General features: G+C 45.3%; 1 protein-coding gene across 1 annotated transcript; it reads left to right on the top strand.

Annotated features, from left to right (window-relative positions):
• Positions 1 to 19,875: 19,875 nt before the first annotated feature.
• Positions 19,876 to 24,835, top strand: LOC139954800 (uncharacterized). The gene is made up of 2 exons (XM_071954736.1): positions 19,876 to 20,237; positions 20,573 to 24,835. Exon 2 carries the CDS (start codon positions 22,273 to 22,275, stop codon positions 23,557 to 23,559), a length of 1,287 nt encoding a protein of 428 aa, XP_071810837.1. The 5' UTR covers positions 19,876 to 20,237; positions 20,573 to 22,272; the 3' UTR covers positions 23,560 to 24,835.
• Positions 24,836 to 25,076: the final 241 nt, after the last annotated feature.

Here is a 25,076-nt window from a genome sequence, read left to right as displayed (position 1 = left end):
CAAGTTCGATCAGGGGAGAGGTCGGACACGAAAGGGGGAACAAAGCCTCCATCGGGGCGCTAGTGTCGGACACTGGGGCGATGACAGGAGCATCATGTGGTACGGTGTCAGAGGCCGGGACAGGGACCGCTTCAACCACGCCCGTAGCCACTCTCGCGGCGTATGAGCGGTCTGGGCATAAACGGGCGAGATGGCCCGTTTTCCCACACGAGTTGCAAACGATATCCCCTTTACACTCGGCCAGGGTATGCCCAACCTGTAAACAGCGGCTACACCGCTTGTTCGGGCACAACCTGGCCTCATGCCCTTCCAGCCCACACCTCCAACAAGTGCGAGGCTGGCCCGGGTATGCAATGTGGGCCCTGTGCCCATTAGCCCACAAGGTAGAGGGGATATCGGACTTGAGTTCGATTCTAACTCGTCTAGTCCCGGTCTTGACACCTTTACATTCAAGGAATTCCGGCTCCTCGTAGCTGGTCACTTTCCCAAAACGCCCCAGTGTCCGCACAACAACCTGTTCAGACATGTCCAGAGGGAGATGGAGGACTGTCACCCACACCGAACTGTCATACGGTGTGACCTTCAGTCCCTCAACTCCCTCCAACACATGGACGCCTCGGACGCGGGCAGCCTCCGAGGTAAACCGTACATCAAAACAATTCATACCCCGGAGAGGTTTACGCTGAAGCGCGTCAACCTCTCCAGGGACCTTTAAACCAACAGAACGCAAAACTGAAAAAACTTGTACGGGGACGACCTTAGCCTACCCCGAAAAACTCAACAATACGATTTTGCTGTCACGGCGAGCCGCCATGACAGCTAGGGGTGTGGCAAAGCCACGCACCTATACACAAACCAAAACGAAACAAACCCAAAACACACAAACTACACTAAAACAAACTCTAAACTAATGAAGAACCAACGTAAAAACACAATAAAGGTGTGGTGAAGGAAAGGTGGAGAGCAGCCGAAAACACGTCCGCACTCCACGAGAACTGAACTGAATTTGTTTGGTTTGGTTTTGTTTCTTTGTTGCTCCTCCGTGGCCTAGCCACATTGCGGTATAATGGCGTCGCGCCGTGGTAGCCGTATTGTTAAGTTTTATTGTTAACTTTATTGTTATTGTATTGTTAACTTTTACCGGTGAACAAGCCGTTCCACCGGTGCAAGTTTTTAGCATATTGAAAAGTAAGGGTGCTGCGGTTCCTGGAGAGGTTGATGCTTTGCAGGCTCTCCATGGTCGTAACACTATGACTTACGGCTTACCAGTGACGTGACCCGGCGGAAGGGTGTCACGCTACTGAGTAAATGTCGATGGTTTCACAGTTACTCCATACGAGCGTTCCGTATGGGTAACTATCATCCACGCAGGACTATAGGTGCGTCAGGAACTCGTCGCAACTGCTGTAGGTCGGTTTGGGGCTGTGAGGGCTGGCAAAATGTGCTCCTACGCACAGGCCCCTAGGGTATTGAACGGGCACCGACAGGCTCGGATCGACCTAAAGCAGGACATGTACCTCCTTCCTGTTTATTGCCGGGCACAAAGCTCACGTGCGTTATCCCAGTCGCAAGATTTTTTTCTCCAGCGCGGTAAAGGCCATCATTTGCATACCCCGCTTCTCATTACCTAGGTCTTGCACTTTTGATGCTGAACTGGGAAGTTCTTGCTTACGCTATGCTTACATGGACATACACGTGCACATTCGCCTTCAAGTTGAAGGCGATTTTCGCCGTTTATCTGGGGCTGCCTTTTTTGGACGGTGGTGTGCTGGGGAGGGGTTTTTCGTTTCGCTGCGTGCGGGTCGTCCTTTTGTAGTTTTTGAATGTTTCTGTGGGGGGGGGGGGTGTTGGGCGTTTTTTGTCGCTGCAGGTCGGCGGGCGTATGTTGTTTTTTGGCTCGCTTGACCTGAGTTTCGTTTTTCAGAATGGGATGGTTCGGTAGTGCCGTTTGGCCGTGACGTTTTGTATCCCGCATGGCGGATCACGTAAAAAGCACGTGCACGCAGTGGATCCTGATTCGCATGCACGTACTGTTTGAACTGGCGACTGTCTTGAGACAACTTTGTTAAAAAATGTGTTAAAATGTTTTTTTATCATTACTTAGGTTGATGATCCAAAACTGAAAAGCCAATAAATCGAATAAGTTAGTTTTCACAAGGGTGAAGCTTCGAACTAAGTGATGGTCGAACTTGCTGTGCAGAGTACTGTAATGGCAATGTACGCAGATAACGTACCAGGCGTTTGCTTGCTGCAAAACTGCTTTAAAATATTGGACAGCCTGACCTTTTCTGGTTGACTATTTACTTCAGATGCTTTAAACCCTTAAACTGATAGACTCCTAATGTTAAGCATAGACATTGATTTGTTCTTCAAAATTATGACCCTTTGAAACGGTTTCTCTTTTTAATGTACTAGGCAAAGTGGCCTTGTGGCAAAGTGGGTATGTGATGAGCGATTCAGTGCAGCAGCTGCTAGTTGATATTGTAATGAAGCGGGGCCTGTGGAAGCTAAACAGATTTTTGGCGAGGCAGAGTTCCGCCAAGGTTTCGAATCCAGGTACAAAGGATGGCAAACATTGAAGCCGGCCTTTGCCTCTACATACCAATAGTGGGATGATGTCGAGCTGCGCATCAAAAGCTACGCAATTCAGTATTCGGCGGCGGAGAGAAATTCTCGAAGCTGTGCGCGGAGGTGAAGTTTGGCGACCCGTCGGCTGTCATCGCTTTGCAGACGTATCTAGATGAAAAGTACCACGGGCCCGTGTCGAAGTGGTGGAGGCTGAGGAGCGCCCTTCGCCGAGGTTTTACCAGTCCGTTAGCTCATCGGCGGGTGACAGACGATTCCATTCAGTGCGCGCTACTGATGGGACCATGGTAAGCGACCCTCACGGCAGTTTGTTTACGCGTGGCAATGTCGACTTGTAACTGTTCCCCACGAGCTCAATGAAATATTTGGGGGGGGGGGGGCGGAATAACCACTGTTCAGCTTTGGAAGGCGCTTTCGAAGGTGAAGAATGGTAAGTCTCCGGGTTCGGAGGGCTTCCGAGGGAGGTCCCGACATCAGAGTCGTGTTCAAAGATGCCTTCCAAAACGGACTGTTTAACCAAGTCAACGTCTGGGCACCCATTGGATCCTGATAACAAGCGCCCGATCACCTTGTTAAATCTCGACTACAAGTTGCTGGCTAAGGCTTTGTGCAACCGCCTTGCACTGGCTATGCCGCACATTGTGGGTGATCTCCAGACTTGTGTAGTGAGGGCTCATTGCATCCAGCAGAACTGTGGTTGATGCGCGACTTGACCGACTTTGTCTTTGTTATTGAGCGTGATCTGCCATGTGGATTGGTCTTTCTTGATCAGCAGAAGGTCCTTTGACATGGTGGATCGCGGTTTTTTAATGAGTGTGTTTGGAGACGTTTCAGTTGCACCAAAGTTTTCGTAAATTGATTTCTGTTTTGTATGAGGAAAGTTTCAACTTTGTGATCGTACATGGGTTTTGCGCCAGGGGTGCCCTCTGTCTCCATTACTTTATGTTTTGCTTTGGAAAGGGACTCGAGACTTGTTCCATTCGTTGTGCCAGGGGGTGCCATCGTCAAACGCGTTCAATATGCAGATGGCTCAAAACCTTTCTTACCCGCTGGTTTCGATCTTGGGGAAAGTCATCGTCATTAATCTTGCTCTGGGTACCTGCGCTATTCTTTTTATTTTAAATCGTTTTGTTTGCCAATCTTGTGGTACCCGGGCGCGGTGTACCGAATTCCCAATTTCGTTCATTTGGTCGGGTGGTACAGAGCTGGTCAAGAGGGCGGTAATGTACCAAACTCTTGAGAAGGCGGGAGGGTTAGGGCTTGTTCATCTGGGAAGTAAATTGACCTTTTTGTTATTTAAGCATTTGTTTGTAGCGGTAACTGACCCAGGGTCATTTTGTACGTTTTTGGGGCGGGTTGCACTTACGTCGATGGGTCCCGGTGCTGTTTAGCAACATAGAACCGCATAGTAGTATCTCCAAGCAGGGTGGTGCATTTGCTCCTCTCTTATTGAGTTGCCCCTGTTTCCTGTCACGGCCGGCCCTTGTTCACAGTTCCTTGCGGGATAGGATGAATGCACTTTTTGTACAGGGACGTCATTCTACCGAAGTATGGCGTTCGGTGCTTTCAAGGCTGAATAATTGTAGGCTCCATGATGTTGCCTGTTTTAAACTTATGGGAGTGATCCCACACCTGGACCGACCGTGTAAACGTAGACCGTTCATGGTCGGTAAGACAGGGCTTTTGTCCGTGTTGCACCGTATTATGTCTGTTCTATTGTGGAAAAAAACTTATTTGGAGGAATACATGTGATGTGGTTTTTAGGGGCAAATATGCCAGTTGGCAGGCAGTCCTGGAGGCGGTGAAGTATAACATTCGCCGTCAGGTTGAAGGCGATTTTCTGGGGCTGCCTTTTTGTGCGCTGGTGTGCTGGGGATAGGTGTTTCGTTTCGCTGTGTGCTGGTCGTTCTTTTGTGGTTTATTGAATGTTTGAGTGAGTGGTTGGCGTTTGTCTGTGCAGGTCGGTATTGACTTTTTGGCTCGCTTGACTTAAGTATTTTTTTGTCAGTATCGTTTTGGATCCTGCAGGGCGGGTCACGTAAAAAGCACTTGAACGAAACCTGGCCTTTCGTACTGATTCTTACATTTTTCGATTTACTTCACTACTTGCAACTATAACAAATTCCCTTCGCCAAGGCGATGAATTCTTTATCGATTGTGCCCGTGTACAATCTTGTCGAAATCTTCATCGCATTGTGCCTCGTTTTCCGATAAAACTTCTTCCAACTTGTTATAAACCCCCGACGTCATAATCAACTTGAAGAGATAGCAACATCGTCGGACCCCTATTGGGATGGTTGAAATACAAAGCACATATAATATATGTGAATACTGCCTTTGCTTATCGCACCGATGACGCCGTTTGCAGCAGAGCAAAACAGTAAAGGGCGAACTGCCTCTTTTGTTTTTCATCTGTTTGTTTTCGTAAATGCTGGGTAGCAAATCTGGAACTGCATGCCGTTACGTTTCCCGTTTTTTTTGTGTGTCTTCTGCAGACATTTGTGAGATCGTTTCGTAGTACCAGTTTGACACTCCATTTTGGTTTAAGGCCGATGCGATTGTCTCTCTCCTTGTACCTGTCATGTGTCGCTTTCTGCAGTCCCCGGTGGCGTGGCTCCCTGACCTCTTGGAACGGCTGTATTTCTACACAAGGACACATTGCAATGAATTTGTCAAATCCATGCGTTGCGCAGCCGAAGACATTTCTTTGTGGGGCATATCTTAACCCACTCGGTATTTGATAGCGTTATCGTAAACTTCTTAGGGAGCATGTTCATCGGTGACATTCATACCACAGAGCATTGTCATGGCATTGTGAGGTAGTACTACACTAACGTGGCCGAACCGAATCCTCAATCATTTTTGGAACATTAATGCACTCCTGACTTGTTGCATCTTCTTCCGACACGTGATCGGAATATATCTCCCAAGCTCCTCTCGTTCTACTGTCGTTCAGTCGCTCGCTTTTGCTCTCAATGTTAATGCCCGTAATATTCTCTGTTTCGTACGCTTTCGGTACTGTGACATATTGAGCCGATAAGGGAGCATGACACAAGATGGCGGGTTACATAACAACTTTATTCTGTTCTCTCTGACGTCATACCCTGGGTGACTTACAACAACCCGACTATACTACAGGTACGACATCGGAAAGACTCGTAAATTTCATGTATGGGCTTTTCATTCGGTGTCCCCAACTGCATGTGGTGTATTTTGAGTCCGTCGTTTTCTTTCGTTGTTGCTGTCCTTCTCCATATGATTTACCGTAACGTGTTCCGACACGACAAAATCGAGGTCAGTTTCATCAAGTCAAAGTTCCACTAGCTGTTCCTTTTCTCCACTTATGGCACGTCCTCTATCTGTGACCGTGACATTCCTGAAAGTGATTTTGTGTTTTTTTATTTGCCGCAGTCTCATTAGAGACGTCTAAACACCAGTCACCTTTCGCAGTTCTCACACATAACATATGGCCTCCCATCGAGTGTAAATCACAGCTGGCAGTAGAAGGCCTTTTTCGCTACTTTCTGTTTTTCATTGTGTTCTTTGGTACATACACTAGTAGCTTTCCAATGATACCCAATTTGTGTCAAACGAAGCTTCCATCCTGGAGGAATAAACGATAACAAATTCGAGGGTAATAAAAACTTTATAAAACTTTGTATTTTTACGGTAATGCGGTGTGACGTCAGTCGAGGAACTCGGCTCACTTCCGGGATTTAGAACAATCAATACTAGATCTGAAAGTTTCCTTTGGGGTAAAACGCGTTAGTGTTATTATTTTACTTAACAATTGGATCATACAATTAAACGGGCAAGCCTGTAATACAACGCCTATTAGTTAGGTCTAGACACCATGATACCACTACTATAGGGTTGCACTTGCACTGTACAGAATGTCACATTTTCCTTGCACTATAGTTGTAGTTTGCTTTCGTGGAGTGCGGACGTGTTTTCGGCTGCTCTCCACTTTTCGTTGACCACACACTGTTTTGTAGTTTGTTTGGGCGTTTTGGTTTTCTTTCGTTGTTTTGTTTTTCGTATAGGTGCGTGGCTTGCCACACCCCTAGCAAAATCATATTGTTGAGTTTTTCGGGGGAGGCTAAGGTCGTCCCTGGACAAGTTTTTTCAGTTTTGCGTACTGTTGGTTTGAAGGTCCCTGGAGAGGTTGACGCGCTCCGGGGTATGAATGTTATTGATGTTCGGTTCACCTGGAAGGCTGCTCGCGTCGGAGGTGTCCAGGTGTTGGAGGGAGTTGAGGGACTGAAGGTCACACCGTATGACAGTTCGGTGTGTGTGACAGTCCTTCACCTCCCTCTGGACATGTCTAAACGGGTGTTTTGGGAAAATGACCGGCTACGAGGAGCCGGAATTCCTTGAATGTAAGGATGTCAAGACCGGGACTAGACGAGTTAAAGTCGAGCTGAAGTCCGATATCCCCTCTACCTTGTGGGCTAATGGGCACAGGGCCCACATTGCATACCCGGGCCAACCTTGCACTTGTTGGAGGTGTGGGCTGGAAGGGCATGAGGCCAGGTTGTGCCCGAACAAGCGGTGTAGCCGCTGTTTACAGGTTGGGCATACCCTGGCCGAGTGTAAAAGGGGACATCGTATGCAACTCGTGCGGGAAAACGGGCCATCTCGCCCGTTTATGCCCAGACCGCTCATACGCCGCGAGAGTGGCTACGGGCGTGGTTGAAGCGCTCCCCGTCCCGTCCTATGACACCGTATCACCTGATGCTCCGTTGATCGCCCCAGTGTCCGACACTAGCGCCCCGGTGGAGGCTTTCAGCCCCTTTCGTGTCCCACCTCGTCCTTGAACAATGTTGCCGAGACTGCCATTCTGCCCAATGAGGCGGACAAAACGGCGGGCCCCGAGTCAACTGGCACAAGGGACATCGAGTGGCCCAGACTGCACTACAGCCTTAGTAGTTGCGGCTAAGGGGTCCTCAGATTGGTTTGATGAGACAACAGGCCACTCAACTCATTGACTCCTTCCACCCTGCCAGCAGTCGCTTCCGCTATACCGGACACGATGGTCGCTAGTGGACCTCCTGTTCCTGACAGGTACACTCGATCAATGTTGACGAGGAGCTAAGAACTCTGTTCGCTCGTAGGAAAAGGGGGAACACGGCTAGGTACCTGAAAAGACCCGTATTGGGAAAACATCGCAGGTAATGGCACCGGACACCTTATCCCTCGTCACCCTTAATATGAATGGGATGAGGGGTACCCCCTAAAAGCCTGTCGTCTACTATCGGGACGGTGTTCCCCGGATGAAATTTTGACTGAGTTGTTAGGTGTGGGGTTGTGTGGTCGTTACATAATGTTTTTTTTTCTGTCTTCTGGTTTGGAGTGTTTGTTTTTGTTTGGCTTCTGTTGGCCTTTGGGTCCGTGTCCTTTTCACGTCACGTTAAACGCTACGTTAGTGAGAGATTTGTATTTGTGGGTTTCAGTTGGGTTTTTGGTGGTTGTTTTACAGGTGGTTGCTTTACAGACTGGGATTGTTTTTGGTTCTGTTGACCTTTGGTCCGTGTCCGTTTTCTTTGCACGTAAAAAGCGCACATTTTTCTTGCATTGTAAGTAAGAAAATGCTACAAGCTTCACTACGAGGTTAAGGAAGAGTGTTGTGGTTACATGTAGTATTTATCTGTATAACGCCGTATCGGTAAACAGCGGCTTTGGCTGAAATATTCCTTTGATGACGTCAGATGAACTACGGTGAGCAGCTTTGATTTTTTACGAGTGGCACCTCCAGAGATCTCTAGGGAATACTTTGACAGCGAATTTCTGGTGTTTGAAGCCGCATTTAAAGGAAAGTTATGCATGGATGGTGTTGTAGTAATGTAGATAAACCATTCCAAGCCATGAAACCCACCACTTCATAACCTCTTTAAAATATCTTCTATGGGCTGTCTTGCAGTTTCCGCTGTTTGTTCATGTTGACGTTCATTTTCCTCCCGGTATCTCTTGTAAAGATAATAACGTAACAAGGAAAACTTGACAGTTATTTTGTGAATTGCGTTTCTTTTTCCTTTCCTTTTTGCTGTGAGTATCGCACCCCAAATTCTTTGTGAGAGGGGCACAGAAAGCTGTCTGGGTATGGGTTTGGCAAGCTTTAAAATCTGTGACACAAACAAACTACCATGATTAGTGTGATTATTTATACTGCTGTAAATCCCTCATAACTCGCCGTAATTGCAGTGGTTGAACTGCAGGCTATACTGGTTGAAAATAAGATGTACGTTCAATCGTTTGACCGCAACTTGAATACCTAAATTTCCAGCATTAAAAAACCTATACGCACTTTCGAGATGTGTTGTACTTGTTTCATTTATTGCTGAAGGCCGTTTTACGTGGCAGTTCCAATACAGAAAGCGGTGTTAACACCCTTCTCGACGGATCTGTTTCTTACGTTATAGGCTAATTATCAAAGCGGGAGAATAGTTTCTGGCAGCAGGTGTTAGTTTTTGGGCGGATAAAACACCCGGGCCCCGTTCCACAAAGAGTTACGCTTAATCTTAAAGTGGCCTTGATTTTTTAAATCGAGAACGGGTTCACCCTCTTCGGTGTTTTCAACATTTCTCGAAAAAAATTCCATTCGCATGACGTCATGTGACGAACATGACTTGTCGCTGTTTCTGATCCTTCGAACATACCATACACGTACACATTAGACAAGTACATATACCACTAGTAGTTACTACACAAAACACCAATCACGATGTGCGATATCAAATCAAAATTTCCTGTGAACTGGCGGATCCAGAACCAATTGCAGGAACCGAAGTTCAAGTTTTCTAAGAATATTACGAATGATTTCAGAAAAACAAAGTTTAGTAAGTAGAAAAAAAAAGGAAATTTTGTGGGAAGTTGATACTGAAAAGGAATTTCCAGTATATTTCTCTCTGCATTGTGAGTTGCCAAATAACATGTGCATTCAATAACACAGTGATTTCTTCGTTAAAAAGTTTGATTGCACTTGTAAACTTCACGAAACTGTACCAGTAGAGTAACTTAGACAAAAGCTAGCCCTTGCATATTGCTCTTGTCGTAGTGGTAGGTACTGTATAGCTAGCATTTGCTACCTTTATATACAAAAGAACATTTGCAATAAGAATTTAGAGCCAGGGCCTGCACAATTTTAAAAACAACATGATAAAAATTAAAACTCTTCGTTTTTTGCGATGAAGGCTAAGTGCATTGGTTTATGACATTACTGCATCCCCCAACAACACAACGGACCGGCATTTTCGTAAGATATTGTACAAGATTGTAAAGAAAGTTCTAGCGATGTAGCGTATTCCGTGGGTTTTCACTGAGTGTAATTCTGTGTGTATGTGACGGCATGATCGTCGCCCATCCTGTCCGTGGTTAGCACTTTTGTTTCTAACATGACGTCATCGTTGTGTTGTTAGGAAATCACGTTTTCCAGAGGTCTGCCTCCGGGTGCGAATTTTAAATCTTTAATTTACTCATTAGTGCTTGGGGTTTTAAGGGTGATGAGAACAGTTTTCAAGATAGATTGAGGGAATAGGATAAATTGCAATGGTAATAGTCAGGTGGCTTAGCAACAATTTTTAGGATTAACGTTACCGGCCGGACAAAAGTACCAAATTTGGCATGGAGTTTCTTTTCGACCTATCTATTGATTTTATCCGTGGAACCCACTTGATCGGCTTCGATTTTCCAAGATGTCGGCCAAAATCCAAGATGGCCGCCAGAAAAAAAGAAAATGTCATATCTCTGGCTGTAAAAATCGGAGATGAATAAATGAGGGGTCAATTCAGGTGTTTCCGGGGTTCACTGAAACAGATGATGGTCATGGCATGTTGTTTGGGCAACCCATTTCCAAGATGGCGGCCAACATCCAAGATGGCCGCCAGAACAAAAGGAAATGTCATATATCTGGCTGTAAAAATCAGAAATGAAGAAATGAGGGGTCTATTCAGGTGTTTCCGGGGTCACTGAAACAGATGATGGTCATGACACGTTGCTTGGGTCACCCATTTCCAAGATGGCGGCCAGAATCTAAGATGGCCGCCTGGAAAAAAAGGAAATTTCACATATATTCATTCCCCAGACCCCCTGTGCCCTTTACTGATCGGGACCATCAAACCTTCCGTCCTCAAACGTGTAAATGAAACCGGGCTAGCACCCTGACTATATGGAAGCTACTTAGGACTTATTTGGGAAATTTGAGGTGTGATCGACCGTGGATAGACACTGTCGCAAAGCCCGTTATTATATGGGAGTTAATAGGGTAACTTGAGGGAAAACCGACCAAATGTGAATTCCGACTCATTGGGAGATTTTGTACGATTGTGCACCCTTCATAAACACAACGTCAATTCTGCGAACAACACACGCTAAGTCAGGTCACTATCCATCTGAGGTATTTAGGTCGTTCTTTTCGAAACTGTACTCCAGGGCTGCTGTTAGCGAGGATCTCCAGGAAGACTTGTTGTCTGGTATAGACAAGGCCCCCCCCCACCCCCTCATAGTAAAAACGATAGCTTGGGTTCGAATCTCTCCGTTGGTGAGCTCTTGACAGCGGTAGCAGCGATGAAGGGAAAGTCCCCCGGTCTCGATGGCCTCCCTGCTGAGTTCTATAGGACCTTCTGGGAGGTTCTCGGTGGGGACTTGAGAGACGTGTTCGCTACCTCTTTCCAGTTGAATTACATAAGGCCAAACACAGCGGGTTGGAAATATTGTTCTCCGCCCAAAGTCGGGAGACCCTTTGGACCCAAATAGGCGTCCAATAACGCTGTCAACTGTGGACTACAAAATCCTGGCCAAAGCATTAGGACATCGCTTAGCGGATGTGATGCCGGATATTGTAGGTCCTCTCCAGACTTGTGCTGTGCAAGGCAAGTGTATTCGACATAACCTCTGGTTGATGAGAGACTTGATCAAGTTTGTTAAAGTTTGTGATTTGCCATGTGCACTGGTCTCCTTGGACCAGGAGAAGGCCTTTGACATGGTAGATCCTTCGGAGTCCTTCGGATTGAACTCAGTGTTTATTCGTTGGGTCTCGTTACTATATAAGGAGGTCTCGAGCATGGACAATGTTAACGGATTAACTTCTGGTCCCTTCCCGGTTCGAAGGGGAGTCCGTCAGGGTTGTCCCCTCTCCCCGTTGTTGTATGTTCTCTTCAGCGAAACGCTCAGTACCTCGCTGGACAGATGCTTGGGTTTTCAACCCTTCAATGAACCGGGTGGGGCTAGAGTTACAAGCGTGCAATATGCCGATGACATCACTTGTATTGTGTAGGACCTCGCCTCCTTCCAGTCTTTATCGAAGGTTTTGGCCACCTTCCAAGAGGCTACTGGTGCCAGACTTAACAAGTCCAAGACCAAAAGGGTGCGTTAAGGAGGTTGGCGTGGCCAATCCCTCCCATTCGATGCTACTTGGTCAGATGTCATGATCAGGGTAAATGGCATCTGGCTACGTTATGGTGCCCCGGAGGCCACCACTTGGGCCGAGAAGACTGATCAGGTGGAGGCAAGGCTCGACACATTCAGTCGGAGGTGGCTCTTCCTCCCTGGGAAGGTTACAGTTGTTAATCGTTTTATTCTTCCTCTCCTTTGGTATCCTGGTACGGTGATCGATCATTTTTGATTTCATTTGGGGAAAGCGCAAACCAAACCTTGTCAAAAGGACCGTTCTGTAAAAGATACCCTTGAGCGGTGGGCTTGGTTTGGTCCACCTTCTATCTAAACTGCGCTTTCTCCTTTGAAAGGTGTTTTCGTTGCGTTTGAGAATCGTTCGTTTCCCTTTGCCTTTTTTTGTTAGGTTCTGGGTGGGTCTCTTTTTCGACACCACTGGCCCGGATCCTTTTCCAATAACCGGCCAAAGGCGACACGCCCTTCGGGGGTGTATACTCAGATTGGTGACTCACTTCGTAGAATCAAAGAGGAGGGTGGGCCAGATGCCTTGCACATCTCTTTGTTGATGCACATGTTCATCCAAATAGTGTACATCGACTGTGAACTGTCTGGTAAAGAAACATCGTATTGAAACATTGTAGACAGAATTCCCGAATACTTCCAGTATGTACTTAAAGGTCAGTGGAAGTGTAAACTTACATTTTTGAAGGTCACTTTAAGTCACTTTTTCGTTTTTGTGTTACCTAAATTAAATATCCGGGTCCATTGACGTCAAGAGGGGAACGAAGTGAATGTCGCTATTGAGTTTACACAGTAATTGCAGATTTTTCTTCCTCCATAGGTGAAAAGTTGAAGTGGATGCTTTCTTCAAAGTCAATGAATGCTTGCATTTATATATTCTTCAAAATTCTGTAACTTTTCATTCAAGTCAGATTCGCCGTTCTTAAGTGGCAGAGTTTTGAAAATGTAAATTTTGCATTATCCTTTATCCCCCCTGATCGACGTCACAAAAACATTACGTAATAGTAAATCTGTGTAATTTTCACACTGCATCGACTAAAAGTCAGTCTGGTGGTTGGATTTTCAATACTAATCAGAAGGAATCAGAATCTTCAAAGTCAAGTCTACACTTCCACTGACCTTTAACAGTGACAACAAGTGCATTTTCTGTTATATTGGCCGCCATCTTGGAAATGGGTGACCCAAGCAACGTGTCATGACCATCATCTGTTTCAGTGACCCGGAAACACCTGAATTGACCCCTCATTTGTTAATTTCTGATTTTTACAGCCAGATATATGACATTTCCTTTTTTCTGGCGGCCATCTTGGATTTTGGCCGCCATCTTGAAAAATCGGAGCCGATTAAGTACGTTCCACGGATAAAATTGATAGATAGGTCGAAAAGAAACTCCGTGCCAAATTTGGTACTTTTGTCCGGCCGGTAACGTTAAAGTTTTAGAGACAGATTAAAGCCTTTTGAACTGTACATGACATGTACCAAAGATATAGGTTAACTAGGCTCATAAATGTACCTGCAAATGCACTGCAAAACAAAAACAACATTTGAATAGCTATGCCATTTCGAATTCTAAACTGAATCACAAATATCTCTGCATTAAACAGCAAAGGAGTACACTTTCACCAGTGGTACATGTAGTGATGCATATATTCTCAAATTCACATCCTATACCTATTTTGGTTGTCTTGGCCATGTGACACTATGCCACTGCCATGGAAAACTATTTCAGACTTCAAAGTACATTCGCATGCTAATCCTTCCAAAAAGGACTGACATTTTAACAATTGTGGTGCCACCTGAGGTCTATGCTTACTTTTACGAAAGAGACAACCCGTCAAGTGGGGCACAACTGTCGGTATATTCCATGACAGCTTTTTCTACCTTTCTTATATACTTCTCGACTTGTGAGAATCTAAAAATGAAATGGGTTATTATGAAGTAATTTATTTCACAAGCGTGGGTACCAAAACACAACAGTTTGCAGACGTACCTTCCCCTCCACCACTCCCCCAGCTGGTTTTGCAGTGAGTGATTTAGGGTTCTGACATATAATAAAACAAAGCAAAACAATAAAAGTTTACAACAAACATTTCTTGCATAAAGGCCAACAAAACAAGTATGCCCACCGACCTGCAGAGACAAACTCCCAACCACCAACATAATTTTTTTGGGATAAAATCCCAGGAAACAGAACCACAATTACGATAGATATTTTAGTCGCAAAAATAACAAGTCCTAATTTATCCCACGATTATTACACAAAAGAGACCTGTGAAGTCGCATGCGATTGGCAGGGATCTCACGCAGGGGTCTTATGCAACCCCGCAACCCCTGTGTTTTCTTACGCATTCATGCCAAAGTTATAAATAAAGTGAATTGAGTTATATTGCAGTTCCCATTACCGCCAGTGACACGTAGCTTACAGCCATGTAGGTTACGCGTAAAACTTTATAACACCTCTTCTGCCTCCAATTCTTTTTTTTGGGCCTGCAGGCTTTGGCTTTGGCCTATGTTTCACTTATATAGGTAAGCCTTGCCTGCTTAACATAGCCTAGGCTAGTATCACTATCAGTTGTCAACCTCACATTTTTAACTCGGCGACAGCAGTGAACGTTCTAGCCATACCTGAACATCCAATTCCGCTCCAAAAGTGTAAACTTGTATTTAATGTATTATTAATTTAATTTTTGTGACAGTGACCGGCATTCAAGACTAGGCTATTTAGCCTAAGTGACTGATTGGAAATGAAACGCCCAGGCCTAGCCTTCTTACTACTAGGCTTGTACTAGTAAGTAGTATTATTACTAGTATTAGGCCTAGGTTTAGTTGTATGATGTCACACAGGGCACTGCAAAAGCTGTGTCGTATATTCCCCGCGCCGGTTTGATAAGAACTACAGCTCAAGATAATAATAAATGAATTCAAAGTTGGCCTAGTTCAACTTACAGGCCATGTACAATGCAAAAGCATCGAGCTCCTCCACTATGGTCTTTGAACCCTGTCGTGTTCGCCATTTCGCAAATATTCGATAACCTGCCTGGATCGGCTGACTTGTCTTATTTCGAATGACCTGCTTTTATTCCAATTCTCGCTAATGTTACGTCAGATTCAAAGAAACTGCTACGTTAATTGTTCTGTTATTGCAGAAAATACTCGCGAAGAAATTCGAAAACAAACTAACGATGCAGTACAACCAAACATCTTTTAAAATGGCCGCCAAGCTTGCTTGGAGGGATAGGACGCCTCAAATTTGGCGGTAACTTCAATACCCGTATGTTGTTTCGTGTTCGAAATTACAGGTATGTTTGGTCTATATATATGTTTAGGATGTCATCGGCACAGGAAATATCTGGCAATTCAAGGAAGTTGGATATAAAAACAATTAATGCGGTAGGCATCACTGTATTCAAGTTTAAACGGCTGGAAACGGTTCACAAAAGCGGACTGTTCGCATCCACCAGGTTAGTGAATAGACTTCCTAAATGAGGGCCTTTTGAGTTCGTTTGGCTTTTTTTTATGCATAAACTTTTAGCCTGTCTACTTCTTTCAAATCGGCGTGAATACACTATGCCTACAAATCTTAACCAACACAGTTTATGTAATCATGTAGCGTGTAGCCTATGCTATGTCCCCTATTTTCATGAAAAGAAAAAACTATTGGCTAGGCCTGAGTAATAAAGTTTGACTAGGCCCACTGAACGAAAATGTTTTCCCGTCCCACCATTGTACCAGGCATACAGCATTAATATTATGCTGATCCACTGTAATAGGCAAAACAAAATATATGATATGAAGGCCTAGCCCATAAATTTTATATGAAACTGGCTAATGTAGTACTAGTAAGACCTACTGGGCGTGAAATGCAATGGTCATGGTCATGTACGTTATGCAAATGTGTTTTTCGGCATCATGATATAGGTCCTTTAAGTTTGATTTTCCTTGAAAGAAGGGTTCACCTTCGGATTAACATACACTAGGCATGAAGATTCTCAAGAAAAAGGTTTTTCACTGTTTCATGCAGTGGTAATGTCAGGACTCGATATAAGTCACTTTCAAAGGTTGTATACCAAATTTAATATCAAATTTTGAAAAGTAGGTCACATGGCTAAAGTATGAGCAAGGTAGTCCTTAATTTTCAACTAAAACAAATAAATACACTTTTGGTTCCCTTACAGGGCTTGATGACTGGAATGGCATGAAGTGAGAGATGTGCTATGAAATATGTGTTAGAGGCAACTCAGACTCGGGTATTTTACTAACTTTACAGGTGCACTGGCGCTATTAGTGGCTGTAAGTGATATAATAGCACCTGTTAATACCTGAATGCAGTATATACAGGTGCTACTTTGTTCGCCTAAATAACACCGGTAACGGACAACCAGTATCATCAAACATCACATATACTTGTTGTTTTAGGACACTTTCCTAAAGCTGATTGAACTGTGGCGATGACTTGCTTTCCATACAACACATCACTATTTCGTGAAGGAGGCCTACATGCTCATATGCAAGCCAGTACTAGACAAAGAAATTGTCACCTCTCAAAGCAGCAACTGAAGCTGTTGGGACGTCTTCAAGAATACCCCAATCATGATTGTTCAATACAATACAAACTGTCAACATCTGCAGGGTTTTATGGCTCATAAATCACAACAAAATTTGATATTTTTCCAGTAATAATAAGTTTAGGGCGCTGATGATATCGGTGAATTAATGTACTTCTATTTAAGTCAAAATTCGATCCCACGTTTTCCCACTGAAGCAAGTGCTTTCTAGGCCTGTACTTATATTGTGTAATTCTGATAAAGAGGAAGATAACGATCGTGAAAGGTTTACAAAATCAGAATGCAAAATGCATTGAGGTTTCAATGACTTCTGCTTGTTAGTATAACCAGAACTAGCTGTTACAATAACACTATGGCATGATAACACAGGTGAGTCTACTGTACGTGGCTATACACACCTCCATCAAAAGCAATAGGGGTCTTGCACTCAATGGTATGAAACCACACACCAAATAATAGAGGTGTCCACGATTTCCATCGTTACTAAATATCCAGGCCTTCATTTCTAAAAAAATTCAGAAGAATGCATTCAAATCGCTCTCCTGGACGAAATCACCAACGTCTTTGTCCTCTCCTTGGGGGTTTCAGGAGACCGTTTTGCTCTCCTCAAAATATACGGGGCCAGTGCAGGCCTCATCAGTACTATGAAGAGAAATAAGGGTATTGTCACGTAAGTGGATGCAAAATTCCTGGTGTTGATATGCTTCACTGTGTGCATTGGAGCACCTGTGTCGCATATTAAGAGTTACTAAATTCCGAGTTTCTCGTCTCCTTATTGTTGGTATGTTTCACCTAGATGTATCGGAATACCTGGGCTAGATTCGTGTTTTATGCAAAGTTGATGTTAGGGTAGGGTACAGGAAAGTTAGTTGCATTCCATCTGGTAACCATATCACGTCGGCGAGAGACGTATTTTCTCCGTTATTGAGGACGGGAGTTAACATTTTCAATTAAAAGCCAATGAGGTGTTAAATTGTGTTAATCTAATATTGTCACTGAGGACAATTTTGTGTGCTTGTTATTGAGAACATATATTCTCCACGCCTGAGGTCGAGCAGAGTGTGCTTTTTACGTGCTTCGGACACCCACAAACAAATCTCTCACTAACGCAGCGTTTAATGTGACGCGAAAAGGACACGGACCTAAAGGCCAACAGAAGCAAAACAAAGACAACACTACAAACCGGCCCCAAAAAGCCAACCCCAAACCACAAAAATAAAAACCAACCTATATTATGTAACGACCACACAACCCCCAGACCTACCAACTAACTCACTCCAAATTTCATCCGGGAACGCCGTCCCGATAGTAGACGACAGGCTTGCGCCAGCGTCTACGAAAGGCAGTGTCGGGAAGCCGTGCATGGTCCGCCTCCATGCGCAACCTAATGTCACTTTGCACAAGGGGGACAACATCCTCTGCCCTCGAAACGTCCCCATCGAAAACTAGGCGGCGTCTGCTGTTCCAGATGTGTCTCCTGATGACAGCGGCAAACAACAACAACAGTTGGTAGTTGGTTTTCGTGGAGTGCAGACGTGTTTTTCGCTCTCGCTCTACATCTGATAACAGCCAATTTTTCACTTTACTGTACTGTGCTATACTTCCCGCCAGGCGGGTGTGTGCGTATATTATATATAGTTATCGTATATCGTTTTAAGTTTAAACCTGTCCTTAGTTTGTTTTTGTTACTCCTCTGTGGCCTAGCCACTTCGGTGTCATAGCATCGCGCCGTGATTCCAAAATTTATAAGTTCACCTTCACCGGTGAACCAGCGGTTCCACCGGTGCAAGTTTTTAGTATTTTAAAGGGTAAGGGTGTTGTTGTGCCTGTGCACGTAATACGTTGTTGTGCCCGTAATACGTATGATCTACGTTTTACCAGTGACGTGACCCGGCAGAAGGGTGTCACGTTGCTGAGTGGGGTTGAAGGTTTGACAGTTACCCCAAACGAACGTTCCGTATGGGGTAACTGTCATCCACGTAGGAGTAGACGTGCGTCAGGAACTTGTCGCAACTGTTTTAGGTCGGTTTGGGGCTGTCAAGGCCATTACAATGTGCTCCTACGCACAGGCCCCTGGGGTGTTGAACGGGCTCCGACAGGTTCGGATCGACCCCAAGGACGTTCCCTCCTTCCTTTTTATTGCCGGGCATAAAGTGCGTTATCACGGTCAGCCCCGTACCTGCTTCAGGTGTGGGGAGACCGGGCACGAAGCGAAGGGCTGCCCAAATAAAAAGTGTGGGCGCTGCCTGTCTTGGGCATACCTTCCGCACCTGGTTCACCCTCCCCCGTAGTTGCAGACCCCAACCCCGTGCCCGCACCGAGAAAGTCTCCACCAGCTTCCCCATCAACCCCGTGCCCGCACCGTCTCCACCACACAGCGAAGCGGACACGGGGTCTCCAACAGCTTCCCCCATCAACCCGTCCAGTTCCATCCCCAGTCCGCCGCCGGTATCGCCAGATCCGGAGACTCTGTGACGACGACGAGGTCGTCGGGTCTCCGGAGGCTGTGTCTGACAGCGACTCCGGAGGCTCGGTGATCGTCGAGCCGAAACGTGCCACTGGGACGAGCTGGTACGACGAGATGGGGGAACCCTCTCTGAAAAGGTCGGCCTCAAGTGACGACTCCGACATCGATATGTCGTCTAGAGCGCGCTTGATGCTTACAGAATCGTCGTCGGCGTAGTTTTGCCCCATTGGCCCATACATTTTCAGTTGCCACTTTCAACGTCAATGGCATGAGGGATCATCGCAAGCGCAGTCGCATTTTCCAATATTGTATTTCAATGGTGGTCGACTGCGTTTGCCTGCAAGAAACACCTATTTTGGAAGAAGATGTCCCTCTATGGGCTTATGAGTGGGGTGGTGGGCTGCATGCTTTGTGTTCATCTTGTGGCACTGTCATCCTCCTGTCAACTCGTCAGGCGGGTTGTGCCACTAGGGTGGAGACGGATCACGAGGGCCGATTGGTTTGCATTCTTTTCAAGTATCCACAGGGTAACATCTCCCTTTGCAATGTGTATGCTCCCAATCGGCCTTCTGCTAGACGAGAATTTTTTTAACACGCTGCCTTCCCTTGTTCCTGGTAGTGCACCATGTGTCATGGTCGGAGACTTTAACTGTGTCCCAGACTCGGGTCTTGACAGACTCGGGGCTTTCTGTGTTTGCTAGTCCTGACGCTGAGATCAGATTCACTTCGGCACACCTTTTAGCCGATGTCTGGAGGCATATGCACCCGTGTAGTACGGTGTATACGTGGGTGAGGCCTAACGGAGAAGATGCCTCCAGGATAGATCGAGTGTACGCGCACCCAAAAAAAAATCGGGTTTTTGACTGATTGAACGCGAAAAGACGGGCTTTGCGTGTGAAGCGCGCAAAATGTTGTGGTATTTCGTTGTTTCTGACAGAAATCTTAAGGAAACAACAGTTTAAAATTGAAATTCCCGGTTTTGGAGTCGGTCTCGAAAATGTCGGTCGGTCTCAATCGTGCGGTCGGGGCCTACACCCCCCCCCCCAGAATTTTTGGTATTTACGCCCCTGGCTCGTAGTATAATTATAGCATTTAATTAACATCATTATGTTGTTAAAAGGTATCCTGCTTTCATTTGTACAGGTGACGCAAACCTTTCACGATTGAGACATTCGCAACCGGCCAGATTGCGCCATTTTCAGCAGTCTGAGGTAAGTTAACTTTAATATATAGTAGGCTACAATTTTTTTAAATTAAAGGTACATTTTTAACTTCCATTGGTGTTATGAATAAATTTCTGATAACACGTGAGACTGTATTATAAATTAAGCTTGACTATATTGTGAAACGCCTTCGTACTACCGCAACACCCTGCTTTGTCGCCAAGAAGAACAAGAACTTTTATGCATACTACGCATTTAAATGGTGGTCATTCATTGGCACTGAGACGCTCAGGAGCAAATTAGACTTACACTCACTTGGTGTATGAATATGATGTGACTAGGCATTGGTATAACATGTATATATTCATTTGCTTTTTCAACAGGCGTCATCGCAGTTCCCACACGTTTGTAAAATGTCCGATTCGGAGGACTCCACTCTCCCACCATAGCGAGCACGTGGTGAATGTATTATCCATTGCTGAAACGCAGGAGGGGATTGCAATCTAGTTTCACCTAAAGACATGGAGTCTTGGAATACGCTACTGAGAGCGGCAGAAATAAGAAAACACGACCCGATACTGAAATTGGCCACAAGTTTGAAGGAAGGAGAGGTGCCATCAATCCTCTACCACAGGAAGTGCCGAAGCCTTTTCACAATGAAAGGAGTTCTTGACGCCCTTGTTGCTAAGAACTGAAAGGATACCGCAAATGCTGAAAGTTCCAGCACCTCAACCGTTTATCAAGCTGAATGTATTTTCTGTCACAGTTCCAACAAGTATTTGAAAGGAAAAAGGACAAGAGAGCCTTTAACTCAATGTAGGGATCTGCGTTCGGATCATACGATCAGGAATAGCGCTATCGCTAAAGTGGACGAAAGAATGCTTGCCATTGTGAGCAGGGAGCTCGTAGCTGCCGAAGCCCATTACCACAGGTCGTGTTACAGGGAGTACGTAAGAGGAGCTACAGATAACACTCCTTGCACTAGTGATCTTGTAGACGACAACGACACAATCGCAGTACAAAGCCGCCGAGAAACAGGCATATAATGCGCTATTTGAGTTCAGAAAAACTTAATTTTCGCTAACCCTGAAGTGATAACAATGACTAGTTTTACATCGAGACTAACTGAAAACTTGACGTGTTTGGTGTACCGGAAGTGAAAACTTCTACCAAAAAACACATCCGCCGTCGATTAGAAAGCGAGTTCGGTAAGGCACTGCACATCGTCGCAGATGACCAAGGGAAACTTCTAGTTTATCCCGACAACCTGACTATGATAGAGCTTGTTAAGTCAAACTTCAAGCTACAGAAGGAACTGAAAGTTTACAAATCCACTAACGACGACTATGCTTCTACAAAAGTCGCATTGTATTTGAGAGAAGATATTCTCGAATGTGGAGACAGTCAGCAATGGCCCACCTAAAGTAGATCAAAATCTCATCGGGGTTCCGGAATCCATTCTCAAGTTTTTGCAAACAATGCTGTCAGGAGATAAAGAATGTGAGAACCCATCACCGAAAGTTCAGAGACTGTCAAAATCATTGGGTCAGGACATGGTATATGCAGTTAATCCCAGAAAATGTAAACCGCCAAAGCATATTCTATTGCCTCACGCAGTGAAGTCGTTAACAGGAAACGTGGAACTGATCAACACCCTGAATCGTCTAGGACACAGCGTATCCTACTCAAAGGTGGAAGAGATTGACACTGCATTGTGCCTTAAAAAGCTATCAGCGACTGGGGGGGGGGGACGTTGCTTTGCCGTCAAATATACATCCTGGAGTTTTTACAACACTAGCATGGGATAACATCGACCGGCTGGAGGAGACACTAAGCGGAGAAGGATCATCACACAGGGTAAACGGAATTGCAGTCCAAGCCAGAATCATAGGGCCACAACCTTACCAACCTGATCCCGTTGTTGCCAAAACCAAGAAACGAAGCATAGATCCGCAATCTAAACTGATACCCATATATAATGCTGGTTTACGAGTGGGACCCCCCAAAACCACAACTCTGGAGGTTGAATCGGAAGACAACGTGAAATCTGCCCACGAAAAATCCTGTATGGATTCTCGCCCGAATGTCAGAAGAAGAACACCAGAAAGTGAGTAGTTGTACGGGCTTCAACATTCTTACCCGTGATAACGTATTAGTTTTTCAGGATAACATCGGGTACCTGCCAACGGTCAATGCTCCAGCAACAGATATGTCCACCGTGTATGAAGTGCTCAACCAGTCACTTAGTATCATGCGATCACTGCAACTCAAAAACATTGTCTGTGTTTTTGACCAAGCCTTCTTCTCCAAAGCCATTGAAATTGTATGGAAACACCAGGATAGGTTCAGCAAGATAATAGTGCGGCTGGGAGTTTTTCATATGATTTGCTCACTGCTGTCAATAATCGGCAAACGCTTTCAAGACGCCGGTTTAAGAGACTTGTGTGTAGAATCTGGTGTGATTGCACAAGGCTCAATAGCTGGTGTTATGGATGGACATAAGTACAACCGATCAATCAGACTTCATAAGCTCGTGTACGAAGCATTTATGAGGCTGGCCTGGAAAGGATTTCTGCCATGGCTGAAAATCACGCATGCCTCTGAGATGATCCATCTGGAGAATACACTGAGAACCATCAAAGACTTCGCTGATGACGTTTGCAACTCTTCCCTTCGAGAGGTAATGGAAAATGAGTCAGTCTCACGCATCACTGGGCTGTTGAAAGTTTATCTAAGCTTTCTGAGAGAAGGGAATGGATGCTTGTCTACATTTTGGATGTCATATGTCGACATGGTCGAGCTACTGTTGGGCCATGTGCGTGCATCAAGAGAAGGAGACTGGCTGTTGCATCTGCCATGCATCAAGGACATAATACCGTGGTATTTTGCCTATGACAACATCTATTATGGGCGTTATCTGCCATTTTATTATGCTCAAATGAAGAGATTGCCCGTTGACAACCCAGAGGTATACGACTACTTCATGAAAGGAGGTTTCTCTGTCCAGATTGGTTCAACAAATCCGTTTGGAAGAATTCCTGTTGACCAAACCACTGAGGAGACAGTGAATAAAGACACTGAAACTTCCGGTGGTACTAAAGGGTTCAGTCTTAAACCGGAAGCGATCCGTCGATATTATCACACAGCAGAGTACAGAAGGATGTATCTCCGGCAGCTAAGGGAAATGACAGGATTAGGTGGAGCCAATTTCGATCATGCTGATCTACATCAACCACGCATCCAGAAAGATGAGAAGGATATCAGATCGGTACTAGACCTAGTGGAGAATAGTTGGATCAATCCATTTAGCCACGATCAGTCCGATTTGGTGAGCTTATCTACTAGCATTGCTGCTCCCGAGGATCACTGAAGACCTTTTGAATGCTGTCACTGTCACTGAAGACCTTTTGAATGCTTACAAGGCAGGTGGAGAAGTGTACTGTGATTTGAAATCTAGCCGTTTAGAGAAAGAGAGGCCGGAGGTAAAGTTCTATGACAAACTCAAGAAACTTGAAAACTTTCAGTAACATGAACAAGAAGACCATAACCAAAGGTAAAACAAATCAGGCAGTCCTGAAGGCAGACCGAAATTGATTGGGGCACAGGGTAGAGATTTGTCAATGAGGGATGTACTCGCACATCCTTTAGGACCTCTACCATGGGCAATAGCTAATGGTGATGGTTCACTTCGCAAGACAAACAAAGCGTCTCTTGCTAGAGAGCTTGAGAAAAATGTATCCCCAGCAGAAAACATCCCCAAGCCATCTGCTTGCATCGTTGATGGTATGAGCGTGGTACAGAAAAGATGGCAAAACATTTGCCCAACTAGCTGACTCAGTCTTAGCAGTAGTTAAAAGAGAAGGTGGTGAAAGCCAGAGAATTGACGTAGTTTTCGATGTCTATCTAGACGTCAGCATCAAAGATGCTGAGCGAAGTAACAGAGGCTCGAGTTCAGCTGTTCAGTTGAAGAATATATCAGGCGGTCAACGAATTCAACAGTGGAAGAAGTATCTCAGCAGCTCCCAGAACAAGCCGGCTTGATCAAGTTCCTGGTTGAAGAATGGAAGCTACCCAAACACAGAGACAGCTTGCTTGACAAAGTCCTATACGTCACATGTGCTACAGGCTCACAAAGGATGACTGTCAGGAGGTTGAGGAGCTGAAGTCATTACAAGAGGAAGCTGACACACGCATGCTGCTTCACACATTGCATGCATATAAAGACGCGTACACAACTGTCATCATATCGACTGAAGACACAGATGTCCTGGTTATGTGCCTTGGCGTTAGTGCAGATGTTCCTGCTGCAATTTATCTAAAATGTGGTACCCTGAATCGTACCAGGTTTATTGATATCAGCAAACTCAGCAAATCACTTGGCACAGGTATCTGTAATGCTATTATCGGACTTCACGCGTTCACCGGTTGTGATACCGTTAGCGCGTTTTCAGGTCGTGGAAAAGTAATCGCCTTGAAACTCTTAAAATCAGATCAGGTTTTCCAAGAGACATTCATGGAACTTGGGCAGTCATGGGAAGTATCGAAAGAGCTCTTTGGCAAGATTCAAAAATTTACATGCGTCATGTACTCATCCCTGACTAGTACTAACCTCGTGATTCAACTGCGGTATGAACTCTTCTGTGCCAAACGAGTCAACTTCCACCATGTAGGGATAGCCTATTCATGCATGTGTTGAGAGCGAACTACCAAACGGCCATTTGGCGGCGGTGTCTGCAGAGTCAGCCCTGCATACCGGCCCCTGACGGTGACGGATGGAAAATCGACGGCGAAAATGGACGTTGAGTGGATGCGTGGGTCTCCTCCCCCGAATGCTGTTTTGGAACTTCTATCATGTAAATGCGCTCGTTCCTGCAAACTACCAGACCG

Source organism: Apostichopus japonicus, chromosome 17, assembly GCF_037975245.1.
Source record: "Apostichopus japonicus isolate 1M-3 chromosome 17, ASM3797524v1, whole genome shotgun sequence".
Classification (NCBI taxonomy): domain Eukaryota; kingdom Metazoa; phylum Echinodermata; class Holothuroidea; order Aspidochirotida; family Stichopodidae; genus Apostichopus; species Apostichopus japonicus.
The sequence above is the reverse complement of the archived record's forward strand: the minus strand, read 5'-3'. Positions and strand labels throughout refer to the sequence as shown.

Bases quoted from the DNA above. Each gene is read 5' to 3' on its own strand.
- LOC139954800 (XM_071954736.1), top strand. From the start codon at position 22,273: ATGTCAGAAGAAGAACACCAGAAAGTGAGTAGTTGTACGGGCTTCAAC.